A 19,671-nucleotide genomic window follows, 5' to 3' on the forward strand; every position below is an offset into this window, starting at 1 on the left:
TTATTTGAACAGTTTGTTTTTCATCTGATAAATTTCTACTTTCTAAAGAATGTAACACATAGATAATTTTCATCACTTTCTTGTTATTATTTACTATACTTGGAAGTTCAGTAAACACTAACAGGATACTCTGACAGAGTCTGACTGGCACTGTAATCTGACAGTTTGCTCTAAAAGCTATAGTGCATTTAAAGATAAAAATGTATTTTAGTTTTTTTTTCTAAATGAAAGGGTAAATCTCAAACTGTAGGTGTGTGATAATGAGGAAAAGTTGTGAAAAATAATAATAAGACTTTTCATTATGAAAAAATAAGCTGGGAAAAGGGATTGGAGTTGGTTATTGAATAGAATTAGTTGTCTATAAGTGAAAAGCATTTTGGCTAGTGCTTTGACAAAATAGCTTGGATTTTTTTCTCCCCAAGTTTTTGTAAGACTGAATCACTGAAAAGCTGAGATGTATAAATTGATTAGTAAATGTGATTATTGTCGAGCCTGCAACTTTTGTTGCAGAAAGCTCGACATAGGGATTGTGATCTGGCGGCGGCGGCGGCGGCGGCGTTAGCTCACTTCTTAAAAGCTTTATATTTTAGAAGGTGGAAGACCTGGATGCTTCATACTTTGTATATAGATGCTTCATGTTACGAAGTTTCCGTCAGTCACATGTCCAATGTCCTTGACCTCATTTTCATGGTTCAGTGACCACTTGAAAAAAAAGTTCAAATTTTTTGTAATGTTAAATTCTCTCTTATTATAAGTAATAGGATAACTATATTTGATATGTGCGTACCTTGCAAGGTCCTCGTGTCTGTCAGACAGTTTTCACTTGACCTCGACCTCATTTCATGGATCAGTGAACAAGGTTAAGTTTTGGTGGTCAAGTCCATATCTCAGATACTATAAGCAATAGGGCTAGTATATTCGGTGTATGGAAGGACTGTAAGGTGTACATGTCCAACTGGCAGGTGTCATCTGACCTTGACCTCATTTTCATGGTTCAGTGGTTATAGTTAAATTTTTGTGTTTTGGTCTGTTTTTCTCATACCATATGCAATAGGTCTACTATATTTGTTGTATGGAATGTTTGTTAAGTGTACATTTCTAGCGAGCAGATGTCATGTGACCTTGACCTCATTTTCATGGTTCAGTGGTCAAAGTTAAGTTTTTGAGTTTTGGTCTCTTTATCTAATGCTATTGGTGTATGGAAATATTTTATGATCTTTATGTCAGTCGAGCAGGTTTTATTTAACCGTGACCTCATTTTCACGGTTCATTGCACAGTGTTAAGTTTTTGTGTTTTGGTCTATTTTTCTTAAACTATAAGTAATGTGTCAACTATATATGTTGTATAGAAGCATTGTTAGCTGTACCTGTCTGCCTGGCATGGTTCATCTGACCAGGACCTCTTTTTCAAGGTTCATTTGTCTTTGTTTAGTTATCTTGGTTAATGTTAAGTTTATGTGACAGTTGTAATAAAGCTTAGCTTTATACTTAGGACTATCAACATAATATCAATGATTAGTATAGAAGGCGAGACATTTCAGCGTGTGCACTCTTGTTAGGTATAATGGCAGCAGAGTACAATTACATCATGGATTATGAAACCCTTGGAATTAGAAAATAAGAAACTATTATACTATTGGTCAAATCCATAAATATACTATTAAACTCAACAAATATTTTTTGCAAAGAACATTTACAGCTAGTCAATAGATGTAGATATCAGACCACTATTAGTATATTAAACTAATGATATATTGTAATTTCAGGTTACCATGACACTAATGCATATCCAGTGCCAACATTCTACAATCCATTACCATGGCAACCAATACCTATTCCAAGACAGAAACAAGAGAAAAAAGTCAGACCCAAAACAAAACGATATGTGTGGAAGCCTGAAAAATATTTGTAACTGAAAGTTTGTTTAATATTTTAAACTAGTATTATTTATTTATTGTTCCAGCATTTTCAAAGTGTCTTTGAATTCTAAGAGAACATCCCCGGTTAGGAGTATACTATACTATACTCTTAATATTGTTTCCTCGAGTTTTTCTGTGTAAGGCTGGAACTTGTATCTTCAATAAGACATAGTTGCTGAAGATGTGAGGATCATGATCTAATTAGAGTGATTCTTTACAACATTATAATAGGTTACTGATTTGTTAGTGTACAATATAACATAATACAAGTGTGGGAAATATACTAGCTTTAATTTTAATTTTAAAAGAGACTTTGTAGTAATGTGATTCCATATTAGTTGTAAAACTACTTCGGAAAAATAGGATTCTAGTCCAATATGTTTCTTTCTTAAGATTAAGTGAAATTATTATATAGGATTTATTCATAAGATTATAAATCAAGGCAGTGAAAGCAAGACAGTGTAATAAGTAAAATGTAGATTTTCCAAGTTCAAAGGTTCACTGGTATTACAGAGTAGTGGTGTAGGATTTTTGGAAAATGACGCGTCAGCGGCATTGTTCCAATACCATTGACCAGAACAACAGGAAGTCGATTATTGCCTCCGCCTACCGCATTCGGTTTCATATTTACTATTTTACAAACTAACTGGTATCTGCTTGTATTCCGATACACTCGAACAAAGTGTTGTAGTCGGACGGGAACCAGTTTACATACTTTATTTTATTTACAACAAAAATGTTGACCTGTCCATAGAAAGGCTTGTATAGTCCGCGGTTTTATTCTCCAAAATTGTACCTTCCAGTGGGGGTGCGGACTATAGAGTACAATAAGCAAGAAATAAGAGAACAAGTTCAATATTCGCGGCGAGGTGGTTTGTTTACGTTTAGCCATCTTTGTTATTGATATTGTAGAGGGCGCTTTCATCATTTTTCAAACTAATAATTTTAACTCATCCATATTAATAAGTTATTTCTATTTAATATCAAATTAAAAGTGATAAATATAAAACTAAACCTTTCATTACAAAATTTCTCGTTTCTTTTCAATGCATTTAGAATTTGTAAACTACAAAACGTAATCGGTTATTGTTCATTCCGTTTTGGTGTTTCATGCCGACTTAAATGGTTTGTATAAGCTTAAGACCCTTCAAACATTAATGTGATAGGTATATTAAAGACTGTTCTACAAAAGGAAGGAACTATTTCATTTTCAAAGTCGTATTAAAGTGAAATCTGTCATGTACGGATTTCGACTCTCATCGGTTAATTTCTTCTTTACGCGTGCTTTTTAAACTTCCTGTTGAAACATCGCAAGTTTCAAAATTGTTTTGTAAGTGAATTAAACTTACTTTAACAATCATGAAGCGTTCTAGAATCATTTTCAAGCAGTTTCTACTTCTGTTTGATGATCGAAAACAGGGTTTCTCAAGAAAATACCGCAAACGATCGCAGAGGATTTGAAATGTACAAGTCAACTCGGCACCTGGTTAAATCGGCATCTACTGTAGTCAAATCGGCACCTTTTTGAAGAAAATTCGGCATCCAATAATATTTGTAATAATATTTTATATTAATTAATAACTTTTACCAAGTACATAGTTAATATGTTGTTTGTGTATAAGGGTAAACAACGAATCCCTTACCCAAGCTGTTGTTTTAACAATGAGACTATTAGAAAAATAAAATGGAAAACTATGAGTCCCTTTCAATAAATAAAACTTTCATGCAAAATAATTAGCAAATTTAAGGTGTTTTTTTTTCAGGAAAGTTTAAACCAACAATTCTGTAAAATGCTCAACTGGTTAAAAAATGCATAAAAAAGTATCCAATACCTTTAATTCCTAAATATACCTTATAAATACACATTAAGTTGAGAAAAATAAATATATACAAAATGTACATGAACCGCCTAAAATGTGAAAGTTAGTATTTTTGGACAATCCCTTCCTTAGGTATTTAACTCTTTTTGATTAAATGCTGAAAAAAAAATTCTGGCAACCCCTTTTTAGCTCACCTGGCCCAAAGGGCCAAGTGAGCTTTTCCCATCACTTTGCGTCCGGCGTCCGGCGTCGTCGTCCGTCGTCGTTAACTTTTACAAAAATCTCCTCTGAAACTACTGGGCCAAATTAAACCAAACTTGGCCAAAATCATCATTGGGGTATCTAGTTTAAAAAATGTGTCCGGTGACCCGGCCAACGAACCAAGATGGCCACCATGGCTAAAAATAGAACATAGGGGGAAAATGCAGTTTTTGGCTTATAACTCAAAAACCAAAGCATTTAGAGCAAATCTAACAGGGGGAACATTATTTATCAGGTCAAGATCTATCTGCCCTGAAATTTTCAGATGAATCGGACAACCCGTGGTTGGGTTGCTGCCCCTAAATTGGTAATTTTAAGAAAATTTTACTGTTTTTGGTTATTATCTTGAATATTATTATAGATAGAGTTAAACTGTAAACAGCAATAATGTTCAGCAAAGCAAGATTTACAAATAAGTCTACATAACCGAAATGGTCAGTTGTCTCCTTTAGGAGTTATTGCCCTTTATAGTCAATTTTTAACCATTTTTCGTAAATCTTTGTAATCTTTTACAAAAATCTTCTCCTCTGAAACTACTGGGCCAAATGAATCCAAACTTGGCCACAATCACCTTTTGGGTATCTAGTTTAAAAAATGTGTCCTGTGATCCGGCCATACAACCAAGATGGCCACCATGGCTAAAAATAGAACATAGGGGGAAAATGCAGTTTTTGGCTTATAACTCAAAAACCAAGGCATTTAGAGCAAATCTGACACGTGTAAAAATGTTTATCAGGTCAAAATCTATCTGCCCTGAAATTTTCATATGAATCGGACAATTCGTTGTTGGGTTGCTGCCCCTAAATTTGTAATTTTAAGGAAATTTTACTGTTTTGGGTTTATCATCTTGAATATTATTATAGATAGAGATAAACTTTAAACAGCAATAATGTACAGCAAAGTAAGATTTACAAATAAGTCAACATGACTGAAATGGTCAATTGACCCCCTAAGGAGTTATTGTCCTTTATAGTCAATTTTTTAAATTTTTTATAAAATTTATAAATTTTTACTAACATATATGCATTTTCCACTGAAACTACTGGACCAAGTTCATTATAGATAGAGATAACTGTAAGCAGCAAGAATGTTCAGTAAAGTAAGACGTACAAACACATCACCATCACCAAAACACAATTTTGTCATGAATCCATCTGCTTCCTTTGTTTAATATTCACATAGACCAAGGTGAGCGACACAGGCTCTTTAGAGCCTCTAGTTTATTTTTACTCTTTTTGCTTAGAATACTGTTAAAAATAAATATTTAACATGGGCGACGAACTGACTTTATCAGGTGTCGATTTAACCAGGTGACAATTTTACTATACCGGATGCAGATTTGACCAGGTGCCGGTTTGACTAGAATTCTTTGAAATTACCTGAGTTTCATAAGAACTTTGATAAAAGTAACAAAAAGATTATTTCCCTAAAATTTTGTGCGAGAAGGGGATTCGGACTATGTACCAGTGAGAAATATACAACATGTACAAGCCTTTCTATGGTATTTATTTGTACAATTCAGGTAGTCTTGACCTATTCATTTGTCTTTAAAAAAATCAGCCAGTTGTCATCTTCACTTCACACACACACATACATGTATACGAATATCAATTATATGCTTACGAGACATGTTGCATTGTTAAACTAATTACGGTATTTAAAAATCAAGACTTGCATAAAAAAATATCCCAATATTAGAGACAGTGGCGTCATTTTTCTTCAGAGCTTTCAGCTCTTTGATTATAAAGACCTTTAGTTAATGATCAGTTTGAAATGATTACAAAGGACTAGAGGTATCTGATTGTCACTGTGTTACCAGTGAAGCTTTCAGTATTCAAAACTCATTATTTTTATATTTAATAGCATGTTCTATTATATAAATATAAGTTGTGCACCTTTTAGAAGTTCAGGTCTCCAATACCTTATTTAACCTTTTAGACTTTTTGTAGACCAAATGCACCTCTCTGTACAAAATTTGTGCATGAAACACCAAATCCAGTATTTTGATTGGTCGATAACTGTTCTCATTTTTTTTTGAAAAATATATAATACTATAAAAATAAGAAATCCAATAGTCTATTAATTATGAAAAACAATTATTTTATAGTCTAAATTTTTTAAAAACATAATAGGTTTTTTTTTAATTTTTATTTTATTGTTAATGTGAATATAATCATCATAAACCTAACTTTCTTTTTGTTTTCAAATAGTACTATAATACTATCAATCACATGGGAATAGATGGAAGTGATGATATTACTTAGCAGTACCTTTTTTGTTCAACAAATTATACAATATAGAAAAATTGTTCAAAAAATGAGATTGTGCTCTTAGGTTTTGCTTGTGTTTGAAAGCAGCATTAGCCATGTTAGCTGCCAAATGCATGTCACATTATTTCATATATATAATTCTTGTACATGTTTGAAAAAACAAAATATTCTGAACTTGGTAGCTTATAAAGGAATTAGAATGTAACTTTAAGTAATTTTAGACTTAGTTTCATACAATCATCAGATGTATAATCTTATCAGAAATCAATTTTGCTGTATTGAGTGAAGCTTTCTAGCTATTTTGTTTAAAGAAAGTCAATGATGTTCTTAGCCTATCATCTGTTTGCAGGCTTTTGTCGTATTTCTGGTAAATAGTTTTTATATGTTATTTCATTATATACTTAGTATCATTCATGTTATTTCCTTTCTATATGAACATAAACATGTAAAAGGTTGATTGATGTCAAAATAGAGATGATTTACAAACATATAGTATGAATGAATGACTGATTAAAAGATAGTGATAGTTGTTGATAGTTATTAGACAATTTGTGTTATTATATTTTTTATTTTGCTAACTCTGTGATATTTAGACAATAAAATTGTACTTACAACCAGTTTGTCTATAGATATCACTAAAAGTTTGTGCTGACATACTCTTTTCATGGTATTCACATGTTTTTTTTCCTGCTTATCAAACCATAGATCTTGTGTCATGGTCATACTCCATATTTTTGTTTTTCCTAATATTGAAGAGTTTTATTATCTTTGGTGCTGTGTCATGGTCATGCCCCATATTTTTGTTTTGTCATAACAGGATTGTAGAACTGACATAGTGTGTGTTGTATGGCGATACTCCACCTTTTTAGTTTGGCCTTACATAACAGAGTGAAAAAGCTGACATAGTGTTCTTGTGTCATGGTCATAATCTACCTACTAGTTGGCTTATGTAACAGAGTTGAAGGCTTGAAAAAGTGTGTGTCTTGTGTCATGGCCATACTCAACGTTTTAGTTTAGCATTATGTAACGGTGCTGAAGAGCTGACATAGTGTGTTTTATTTCATACTCTACCTTAGGTTGGTCTTGTGTAATGGAGTTGAAGATCTGATAAAGTGTGTTTAGTTTGGCCTTATATAACGATGGTGAAGACCTGATACAGTGTGTTTGGTGTCAAGGCTATACTCAACGTTTTAGTTTAGCATTATGTAACGGTGCTGAAGAGCTGACATAGTGTGTTTTATTTCATACTCTACCTTAGGTTGGTCTTGTGTAATGGAGTTGAAGATCTGATAAAGTGTGTTTAGTCTGGCCTAAGGCTTTACTCAACGTTTTAGTTTAGCATTATGTAACGGTGCTGAAGAGCTGACATAGTGTGTTTTATTTCATACTCTACCTTAGGTTGGTCTTGTGTAATGGAGTTGGAGATCTGATAAAGTGTATTTAGTCTGGCCTTAATATATAATGATGGTGAAGACCTGATACAGTGTCTGGTGTCAAGGCCATACTCTCTACCCTTCTAGCTTTATGAAACGGAGTTGAAGGCTTGAAAAAGTGTGTGTCTTGTGTCATGGCCATACTCAACGTTTTAGTTTAGCATTATGTAACGGTGCTGAAGAGCTGACATAGTGTTTTATTTCATACTCTACCTTAGGTTGGTCTTGTGTAATGGAGTTGAAGATCTGATAAAGTGTGTTTAGTTTGGCCTTATATAACGATGATGAAGACTAGACATAGTGTGTCTTGTGTCAAGGCCATACTCAATCGTTTAGTTTTGCCATATGAAACTGCGTTGAAGATCTGACATATTGTGTTGTGTGTCATGGCGATACTCCCCCTTTAAGTTTTTTTTTTAAAGGAGTCGAAGACCTGATATACTTTGTCCTGTACCATGGCAATATTCAACCTTTTAGTGTGGCCTTACGTAAAAGAGTTGAAGAGCTGACATAGTGTGTTTTGTGTCATGGCAATATTCTTCCTTTTAGTTTTGCCTCATATAAGAGAGTATTTTAGAGTTGACATCTTTCGTCATGGTTGAACGTCACCTTAGTTTGGCCTGACGTTTGCTCATTGTTGGAGGCTGTACGGTGACCTATAGTTGTTAATTTCTGTGTCATTTTGGTCTCTTGTGGAGAGTGTACCCACTAACATGTTTAACCCATCCACATTTATATGTACCTGTCCCAAGTCAGGAGCCTGTAATTCAGTAGTTGCTGCTTGTTGCTTTGTTACATATTCGTTTTCAGTTCTTTTTTGTGTGCTTAAATAAGGCTGGTTGTTTTCTCATTTGAATTGTTTTGCATTTGTCATTACGAGGCCTTTTATAGCTTATTATGCGGTATGGGGTTTGCTCATTGTTGAGAGTCGTACGGGTACCTTTAGTTGTTAATTTCTGTGTCGTTTGGTCTCTTGTGGGGATTTGTGCGATGACAATCATACCTCATCTTTTTTTAATACGTATTGAGTGATTAGAGCGGTGAGAATGGACTCAAGTTAGATGTCAAATGAAATCGATGGAATCGGTTCTAGATTTTACCCATCGTTTTACTGTCCATGGGTTGACTAGTTGTTGCAGTAAAAACTTATTCAGAAAAAGTAACTTTACTAGATTTACTATTAGATTAACTTAAAAGACTATTAATTGATCTAGAACGAATAATGAATGAACATTATGCACTAGTTGTGTTATACAAAATCATACAACATCTCTATATTTTTATTCACTGTACTAGGTGAACTAGAACACGTAGACAAGTTATTTTTAATTATGCAGACTTTGGGTGTAGGTCAGGTTCTTGCAAACACAATAATTACATTCCTTACGCATAGCATTATTTTAATGAAAAAGCTGTGTAGTAAAACTATAATGCTTATTCATGAAAGGTCTTTTATATATTTAATTTCAAGATAAATGTATTCACTAAACAATAAGAATCTTCATTATTCATAATACAATTTAAAATAAGCAATCCAAAGTAAGCCATTATTGTCTCATTTTATTGTATCGTTTGATGTCTTTGTAACTTTGTCTCATCTCTTTGCACATGCTGCTAGTGCCCTCTCACAATAGCGAATGCAGGCTGTCTTGTTCTTGGCATAGTTCCGGCATGTCAATTGACAGTCAGCGAATCGTAACTGACAACAAGTTGTATTTGCTTGGGCTGGTGACGCCACCAAAGCCAATCCAAGAAAAAACAGTGTAAATATGTATTTCATCTGAAAAAAATTAAAAAGACTGTGTTCATGTTTTAAAAGTTCAGAATAATCGTAGAGAATTTTTATTACAAATTTTGTATCTGATACTCATCTTAAATAATGTACACACTTTGTTGACTCAACTTCTTATCATTGTTTTTATTGGCTCGCGTTGACGGATATACTTGGTCATTCAAGGGGAACCATTAGTGGTAGGCCAATGTCAATTCGTATTCAGTCGTATAAGCAATAGCACATATCATTTCCATGGATATTATTTGGCCCAAAAAATCCTTCAGTCATGTTCTATGAATTTTGAAACTTTTGCTTAGTTTACATGTATTAGTTTGTCATTATATAAGTTTAAAATGAACTGCTCAATGCAATTTGGTATGCAAATTTATTGGCAATTGCCAGTATAGTTTGAATGGAGATTATATAGCCCCACCCCGTAATCATGGTTCATTGACTTTGAAACTTTTACATATTTTACAAGTTAATGTTTGTGTTTAGTTTGTTTAAAGGGAACAACTTATAACAAGTCAATGGTATTTGGTATGCAGTTGTATTAACATTGGCACATCTTATCTCCATGGAAATCGTTTTGCCATGTACCATGGTTCACAGACTTTGAATATTTGCATAACTTACATCTTCAAGTTTTGCTATTTAAATTTCAACATTTGCATTATCAAAATAACAAATAGGCGAGACATATCTCTGTGATAACAGTTTATGTTGAAAGACTGTTAAACGAAGTTTTTTTTCTACGAGTATCACATATAGTTAACATATCCATAATCCATGAAAATAAGGTCATGTCCAAGTACCCGGCCATTTCAGTGTATTCATCTGATGACTTAAGTCTTTATTAACTGATTTTTATAGTTCGTTCTAATTTTGTACTGTAACACCACTGTCCCAGGTTAGGAGAGGGTTGGGATCCCGTCACTTTCTGTGTGTCATGATGTGCCTGTCCCAAGCAAGGAGCCTGTAATTCAGTTGTTGTCGTTTGTTACTGTGTTACATATTTGTTTTTCTGCTAATTTTTTGTACACTAATTTTAAATAATTTCGGGTCTTTTGTAGCTGTTTATGTGGTATTGGCTTTGCTCATTATATGTATTGAAGACCATACGATGACATACAGTTGCTGATTTCTGTGTCGTTTGTCACTTGTGAAGTGTTGTCCATTGGCAATCATACTACATCTTCTATTTTTATATTTGATACAAAAACTTAACCTTGAATACTGATATACTTGAATTAAAGACGAACTCTGTCTGGTAGACATGTATATCTTGCAAGAGTATCCAGTCCCATACTAGTAAACTAAATATTGTTATCCAATTATTCATAATATGTGAGTATGTCACATGTCAGTGATCCACGAACACGAGGTCAAGATAAATAGAGTTACGATAAGACGGAAAGATCGTACCATAAGTTATTTGTATACAAGGTATGAAGCATTCAAATCTTCTACCTTCTGAAATATAAAGCTTTAAAGTATATACAAATCGTGTACGTCACTGTCGCCGCTGTCCCTGACTTTAATACTATGTCTCTGTAGGTAAGACTCTAAACCGTAAGCGATCGAACCTTTTTTTTAAATTCATGTTACCTAACACCTCCTCTTTTGCAAAATCAATAGAGAAATTAAATGCAATCAAGTAGGAGAACAAAACTATGTACAAAACTATTAACATAGGCAACCATAGATATAAGGAGATGTGGTATGAGTGCCAATGAGACAACTCTCCGTCCAAGTCACAATTTATAAAAGTAAACCATTATAGGTCAAAGTACGGTCTTCAACATGGTTGTTTTTAATTTCTTTCCATGTAATTTACAGTAAAATAAGATACTGATATCTATCAAACTTGATTGGTGAAACTCATTGTCTGTTCCAGAAATAAAGAATAAGAATCGAGTATTATAGTCCGGGATAAAATGCAAAAACTGAATTTGTTTCAAAATCGGGTAGATTTGTGATGCATAATTTAACAAACATTGCTGCAATATAGTGCCTACAAACAAACTTTGAAGTCGTAGCAGAATTTACAATTGAAGAGTTTATTAAGAGGATTTTTGTTTTAATAACTGAAATATTTACACAGTACACATTACAATATATGTATACCATAACCATGCACCTCTTTATCTTTGAATGTTAAAATGTTTTCATAATTGGTAATGTTTTACTTACTTGCATTTTTAGTCGTAGTGCTTATGTCTTGTCCAAGATATACAGTTTTTAGTGGTAATGATCTCTATTTATATATATACTTACGATAACAGGTGGTATGACTAGGAAAACAATGCTGTACATGTAGGCCTATTGAAGCCTCTGGTTATTACAATTAATTACTATATTACGTATCAAATTTTTAAATTTATATTTGCCAGCTGCATTGCTTGATATAGCCCGTAACAATATTCTTTTAAATTGTAAATTATTGCTATGTGGGTAAATGGGGGATGTTCCTTCATTATTGAAGACTGTAAAGTTTACATTTTGATCAAGCAACTTACATGCATATAAATATTTCGAACTCATTAAATTCAACTTTTTTCATGTAAAATTCGTATGAAATGTACCGTAGAACTACTACTTTTGAGTTTTGAACAACATGAATAGGCACAATTCACCATATATTTGTGGTATACATTAAAGTACCCTCAATTAGTATTAACATGAAATTGTTTGTATTGATAAGTGAATATTTAAAGATGAAGCACTTGATACTTTTATTACCAATTCAGATGATTTTTAGGTATAACCTCATTGGTAAAAAAATTGTTCTACTTCTAAAAATTATTTACATAAGGGTTAAACGTCTCCTAAAACCCAAAGAACTGTATTTGTGTGTTGTTTTCTTCTTACTTACACATGTAAGATGTAATTGTTTGTATTGTGCCGTTGGTGTAATTATATAGTTCGTGGGTTAAAACATACATTTACCATTAAACATGTTAAACACGATTTTGCCTTGTATTTACGACGTAGTTAAACCAAATATAGATACGACGTAGTTATAAGGTTAAAACTGATTCGAACTTCTTCATTATGTAAATCAAAACCCCTCAAGCATCCTTTATATAAATAAAATGCATTACGGAATCAAGTGATAAAGTCAATGCCGTAACAGTTCTGTGTAGAAGTTTTAATTATTAGTATACTTACTTTTATTTGGATCACACACTTCAGACTAAAATAAAGAAATTTTTGGAAAAGTACGAAAATTTCTTTCTAAAGTGCAAGAGATTTACAAGTTTAATTGTTGTTGACTATTTTCACAAATTTGCATTTAATCTAAACATCTAACCCTAACCCTAACCCTAACCCTAAGTGTATGATTATTTTTTTTAATTTTTTTTCTTCAAATTTTCTCTATTTTTTTTTCTTCTTTTGTTGTATTTTTATTATTTTCAAATTATATTTTTTCCTCTTTTCTATTTCTGTTATATAGTTACTTATTTATTCATTTTCCATATAATTGTAACATTGCATTCTTTATTCATGTAATCGTTAACTGGAGTTGGTATTTCAAGGAAACGGATTAATATAAGCTATGAACAGCCTGTTTCCGAATCCTATTGTTATTGTGTATTTTGTATGATGATATATTTGAAATGATGATGAATAAATATGTTTAAAGTTTAAACTCATTATTATCATCATATTATAATACATAAATGATTACATTGTTGTTGGTTTTCTGTTACAATCCAATAAAGCCCTTAAGCCCAAGTCCCACTAGACCACGATCGCACCACGCTCACCGCGATCTAAAATAAATTTGGTGAGGTCGTGGTACTGAGCGGCATGAAAATGTAAATGTTCGTTGCTTTCACGATGCTACTACGTCCTCTCTACGCTTCTACAAAGATCCCGCTACGATTATACCACGTTCTCACCGCGCTTATTCTGCGAGCTCACTACGCTTATCAAGATCTTTCTGCGCTCTTCACGTTCTCACTACGACCATACCACGAGTTATCCGATTGCAACACGATCTTACTGCGATTATAACACGTTCTTACCACGATTATACTACGTTCATAGCGCGATCGTACTACGTTCTCAGCAATAACGTCAACATCGTGTTCCATATCAATACAGTTCAATTCCTTCTATTTCTGATTAAATCGTAGATTTATCGGAAACAATACAGTCATGCCACCAAAATCTACCAGAACACGTGGGCATGGTGGTAGGAGTTGATGTAGAGGCAGAGGGAGCAAAGTAACGAACCCTGTTCAAGCAGAGATGTCGGACCGACCAATCCAACCTAAATTACAACCTATTGCTGTTCCATAAAGCTCAATGACGATATTTTAGTGAACGATAGCAGAGATGACATAGATGTATCAATATGTATAGGAAGATGTGGTATGAGTGACAATGAGACAACTCTCCATCCAAGTAACAATTTATAAAAGTAAACCATTATAGTCCAAGGTACGGCCTTCAACACGGAGCCTTGGCTCACATCAATCAGCACGTGGTTGAGCCGTTAGAGCAAATGGATAATTACATTCAAACAAACAAAATCTAGGGAACATTTTTATATATTTTATGTGAAAATGACAATGAGAATGATGGTCGTAGTGTGAACGTAGGCAGGTCGTAAGAAGAGCGTGATGAGGACGGAGAATCGTACTATGGTCGTGAACAGCGTGGTATAGTCGAAGTGGAAGCGTAGTTGGGTCGCAGTGAGAACTTGATGGTCGTAGTGAGGTCGTGATAACGTCGCTGTGCGATCGTAGCGCAGTCTCTCCGAATAGAATCACGCTTTCGCTAAGATTGTACAGCGACCTTTGCGATCTTACTACGATCTTAGTGCGCTCTCACTACGCTTCTACTACGACCTGATTTCGCCACGACTGCACCACGATTTGTTTTGAACATGTTCAAAGTTGGCCACGCTCTTCACGATCTTGAAGACCTCACCACGATCGTGATACGATCTTACTGCGATCTACACGATCGCACTACGATCATCAAAATTTGCATTTTTTTTTCACAGATCGTAGTGCGATCGTGGCCTAGTGGGACTGGGGTATTACTAAATTGTCACATTATATCGCATCAACTGAAAGTCCATCAATGTTTGTCCATAGTAAGTTTTTTTTATCTCGTTATAGAAGTCTAACCAGTAAATAATATTGACATAAACGTCTAAAAAAACCTCTGCAATCTTAGTTTAAATTAATCTTTAAAAGCTTCGGAATCTAAACACTTCAGATCAGCCGAAACAAAGACCCAAATAACTTCTGGCTTGAACAAGCTGACAGATGGTCTTTACTAGTGCAAATTAAGAGGTTCAACATACAAACACGAACAACACTGTTTGCTATCAAAAGATTTTGAAACGTCCTAGAAATCATATGTTTTAAATACTTTGATGATAGTTTAAACATTGATTTGCATCTCTTCTATCAGCCTATTGCTGCCTGTTACCTGTTACCTGTTACCTAGTCTTTATCTTCCTCCTCTATCAGGTGCTTCGCTTCTATAGCGTACTTCTTATTTGCACCTTATTTGCACCCTAACCCTTACACACGGGGCACTCATCAAATCAGTATACGTAATTATTATAAATCAATAAAAGTAACATATATACAGCATGCAGACTAATCCATCACCATGTAATCGTCACTCAACCTCATTAGCTTTTAGTAAATGAGAGTAATCTTAGATTGGTGTTGTGTGTGCAAAAAATATAAATTTTTATCTTTAATGTGCTATTTTCTGAAGATACTTCTCTTTATCTATTAACATTATGTAAATTAGGCGTAATATAACACCATAAACAACTTGCACCATTTAATTATTAACATCACTTATGTTAACTCAACCCAGCACATGAACCTACTATCGAGTGGTTGTCATTGTTTGTTGTCTATTCTTATTGTCATTCGAGTTTAATACTGAAGTTTGTTTTCCACCTTTGCCGTTCAGGAGCCGAATGACCCTTGAATGATTGGAAAATAACCATTTATATCAATTCCGTGCATTAACAAAACAATCGTTGCGTTTCAACTTTGTTCACAAGTCGAAGCCTTGGAGGTCGTGAAAAGTAGAAATCGTGTGGGAATATGACTGTTGTTTGCTCTTTTATCATATTTGAACTGCGTTATTGATTCCACATACCAACATATGGGATAATGTTTACCAAAATTGAGTCGACATTGGAAAATATTAAAAACTTAAGGTCAATAACGGTATTGACTATTTTCATTTTTATGGTTCAGGAGTGAAAACACTTAAATATACAAAGCATATTAGCAAAAATAAAGACAAAAATACAAAAACTATTAGAATAATAACACAACGAGGGATAAATAAGTATACAGTCACGTCTAATGGATATCACACAGAAACAACAGAAACAGTATTGTTCATTAAGACAAATAAAATAATAGCATAACACGTTAATAAGACGATAAACAACGTCTGTACCATCTATACTTTTAAGACCATCGTGTTTTATTTGTGAAGTTGATACGGAATATTTATCAACCCCGATGTACCTTTTTTTTTTAAAAGGACGAGACAAGTCATCATATAAGTATATGAATAGACGTAGACATGATTATTTTGTAATGCAGATAGCAATCTATTATATAAGATATAGTAATATAAGAATTATTAGCAATGAACTAGTCATATTGTTCTATACTCTTACGATTTTTGTATAAATTTCTCTCCAATTGATATCTACATTAAACACCTAAGATAATGTATGGTGTCGTGAGATGATACTTAAAAAATAATTTCTGTACTTAAATATTTCATATTATTTTTATTTTTATAACACACAAATTGTTTTGGTAAAACAACACACAAGTAAGAATAAAAATTGTCAACGCATTTATCAAATTGACAAATATCATGTAAGTATTTGTATATTTTCCCCAGACTGCAAAATATCTATTAATGACAACCATGGACGGTCCATTCGCATGAGTTCTAAGAACTCCTCCTTGTCTTCCTTTACATTCAATTGAATACGAACTCCCATGTCAAGAGACCGAGCTTCTTTATATGCCCACAGTCTCTTGTTACCATCCGTGACCCAATACTTCCCGAATACTTTATAAACAGTGATGGGATCTACATTCTCTCCGTTTACACTGTATCTTAAACCGAGTTTCAAATTTGCAAAATAACGGTTAATTGTTATTGTCTCCTTGGTGTATCGAATTTCCAATGGATCAAGGTGTTCAACGGTTCTGGATGTTGATAATGAAAGATTTCTTATAGCTGCATTGCAGTCAGAGAGTTCAGAATAATCTCTTCGTGGAATTTGTTGATTGTAACTTGCAAGAGTTCTAAGCATGCTCAAGCGTGAAGTTGTAATATTGTTTCTTGTAAAATTTTGGTCATTTGCTTCTGATTGTTTTGAAAGAAATGTGTCTGTGTCTATGCTTGATACTCGTTGGTGCCATTTACCAGTTGCAAATCGTCGAGGATAAAATCTTACTGTCTTTCCACCATTTAAAGACTTTAATTTCCGGGAAGGAATTTCATAGGTCCTGTCCACAGAAATTGTTGTGCATTTTTCAAGTTTTTCAAGATGGCGGAAGACCCATAACCGTCTGTTATCAGCAGTTACCCATTTCCCGTCCATCCACATGACGCGAATTTTGGGTATACTGTTGATACTACATCGTTCTTCCATTAACTCGTCTAATGTTTCTCCTATATTCTTTCCACCATGACGACTATTTTTGTCGAATCGACTATTGATTTCTTCCTGGCTAAAGTATATCTCTGATGGTCTTAAATCCATTTTCTAATAAAACAAAAGGTTTATAGCCAACAGGATTTAAAACATTCTATAAGGTTGCAAAGTGTTCTCTTTAGTGTAAATAAGGGAACACTTAAACATATTTCAGTTTCTCGGGATCTCTAAAGGGTACATTCACACAATCCCAACATAAAACGTTTTTTAACGCTTCTGCAAGTAACTACGACTACACAATGCACAATTTTATTTGGGGGCCAGCTGAAGACCATTTCCAGGTGTGGGATTTTCTCGCTGCGTTGGACACACATTGGTAGCATTCGGCTATTGTCTGCTCTTTGGCCGGGTTGTTGTCTCTTTGACATATTCCCCATTTCCATTCTCAATTTTACATATTTGTCAAATTGGCCAATTATATCTATTTCTACAACAATCTAGCTGTAAATATCGGACAGGCTTAATCTAGTTGTAGAATATTGCATTTGAACAGGAAGATTCTATGTGTTGAATATCGGGCATGAAGAAGCTAGATGTAGAATATCTGATTTGAAGAAGCTAGATGTATGATATCTGATATGAAGAAGCTAGATGTAGAATATCTGATTTGAAAATCCTAGCTATAGTATATTTGATTTGAAGAAGCTAGATGTAGAATATCAGACATGAAGAACCAAGCTTTAGAATTTCTGATTTGAAGAAGCGAGCTGTAGAACATCGGCTATGTACAGGAAGAATATAGTTGTATGACATCGGATCAAAAGAAGTGCTATGTGGTGAACATCGGATGTGTACAGAGATATTCTAGCTTTAGATTTTGCTGAAGATTGGAAGAAGCTAGGCGCAGATCATCGAATAAGTACAGGAATTGCCTATCTGTAGAATATCTAATAAGAAGCTAGGAGTAGAACATTGGCTATGTACAAGAAGACTCTAGCTGTAGGACATCGGTTTTGCACAAAAAGAATAAAGCTAAAGAATATCTGATTAACAGAAGCGAGTAAAACATCTACACTGTACATGAATAATCTAGTTGAAGAATATCGGTTCAGAAGAATCTAGGTGTAGAACATGGGCTATATACAGGAAGAATCTAGGAGTAGAACATGGGCTATGTACAGGAAGAATCTAGGTGTAGAACATGGGCTATGTACAGGAAGAATCTAGGTGTAGAACATGGGCTATGTACAGGAAGAATCTAGCTGTAGAATATCGGCTAAGAAGAATCTATGTGTAGAACATGGGCTATATACAGGTAGTATCTAACTGTAGAATATCGGTGAAGAAGAATCTAGGTGTAGAACATGGGCTATATACAGGAAGTATCTAACTGTAGAATATTGGTTAGGAAGAATCTAGGTGTAGAATATCGGTTAAAAAGAAGCTAGGTGTACAACATTGGCTATTTACATGAAGAATCTAGCTGTAGGACATCGGTTTTGCACAGGAAGAATAAAGCTTAAGGCGATGTGATTACGAAGCTAATAGAACATCTGCTCTGTACAGGAAGAATCTAGGTGTAGAACATGGGCTATGTACAGGAAGAATCTAACTGTCGAATATCTGTTGCATACAGGAAGAATAAAGCTTTAGAATATCTGATTAGATGAAGTTAGGTGTTATGTTCATAACTCAGGCCGTTAGTTTTCTCGTTTATTCTGTTTTACACTAGTCATTTCAGGACCTTTGATAGCAGGCATTCTGGTTTTGGTTTTGCTCATTGTTGAAGGACGTACAGGGACATATATGTATTCATTTTTACATCAATTGGTTTCTGCTTGGGAGTTATTTCGTTGGCAATTGTAACACATCTCCTTAATTCTATATAAGAAACTCATATTTGAGATGGCGATATACAAAAACAGTTTAATATTGTATATTGATCAATTCTGAACTATCTCTAATGTACATCGGAGAAGAACGATTTTTAATCATTGTCAGCCAGGTCGTTTTAAACAATAAATTAAAGAACATAACATATCATTATAATTGTAGTACGAAATATATACATACCCTTTATAATCTAAAATGGCGTTATCTTGTTTTATTTTCGATTCCAGAAAATTTTCATTGAAAAATTATCGGAAAACACCTTGTCTATTTTTAAATTGTATACGATCAATGGAAAAACAATATATTGAAATAAATACAGATACGTATAAACTTCCTTGGGTATGGTATTTAGTTCTGAATTTCAAAGGTCAGATAGTTATAAAAATTATAGAGCAAAATCAGTCAATATCAAATGTTTTCCCTTTACACGATAACTGTGAAACCAGTACTTTGACTTCCAGTATAGATTTTTTTTTATTATCATCGATATTTCAGCCTTATTAGTTGAATAATGATATTTTTGAACAAGTATTAGTTATGCATATTACTGACAACTCTTTGATTTTACACAATGCGTTTTCTAAAGTAACAGTTTTGTAGCAGACCCAGCAGTAAATAGCATG

General features: G+C 33.6%; 2 protein-coding genes and 1 long non-coding RNA gene across 5 annotated transcripts in view; 1 reads left to right on the plus strand and 2 right to left on the minus strand.

Annotated features, from left to right (window-relative positions):
- The window catches only part of LOC139513733 (coiled-coil domain-containing protein 34-like), a 30,327-nt gene extending 23,440 nt beyond the window's left edge, over positions 1-6,887 (plus strand). For 2 of the 3 annotated variants that reach the window (XM_071302490.1, XM_071302488.1), the window contains 2 exons: positions 1,767-2,441; positions 5,724-6,887. In XM_071302490.1, the coding sequence (XP_071158591.1) occupies positions 1,767-1,912 (146 nt within the window). In that variant the 3' untranslated portion in view covers positions 1,913-2,441; positions 5,724-6,887. The remainder of the gene's footprint in view (positions 1-1,766; positions 2,442-5,723) is intronic. The other variant, XM_071302491.1, reaches the window with a different exon arrangement.
- Positions 6,888-8,969: 2,082 nt separating this feature from the next.
- On the minus strand, positions 8,970-11,751 carry LOC139510724 (uncharacterized). The gene is made up of 2 exons (XR_011661973.1): positions 11,671-11,751; positions 8,970-9,483 (listed from the first exon to the last, which is right to left on the minus strand). It is a non-coding gene; the product is annotated as an uncharacterized lncRNA (long non-coding RNA).
- Positions 11,752-16,253: 4,502 nt separating this feature from the next.
- Positions 16,254-19,272, minus strand: LOC139513692 (uncharacterized). The gene is made up of 2 exons (XM_071302405.1): positions 19,229-19,272; positions 16,254-17,266 (listed from the first exon to the last, which is right to left on the minus strand). The coding sequence occupies exon 2, from the start codon at positions 17,261-17,263 to the stop codon at positions 16,361-16,363; it is 903 nt and encodes a 300-aa protein (XP_071158506.1). The 5' UTR covers positions 17,264-17,266; positions 19,229-19,272; the 3' UTR covers positions 16,254-16,360.
- Between the last annotated feature and the right edge of the window lie 399 nt (positions 19,273-19,671).

Source organism: Mytilus edulis, chromosome 2 (assembly GCF_963676685.1).
Source record: "Mytilus edulis chromosome 2, xbMytEdul2.2, whole genome shotgun sequence".
NCBI lineage: Eukaryota > Metazoa > Mollusca > Bivalvia > Mytilida > Mytilidae > Mytilus > Mytilus edulis.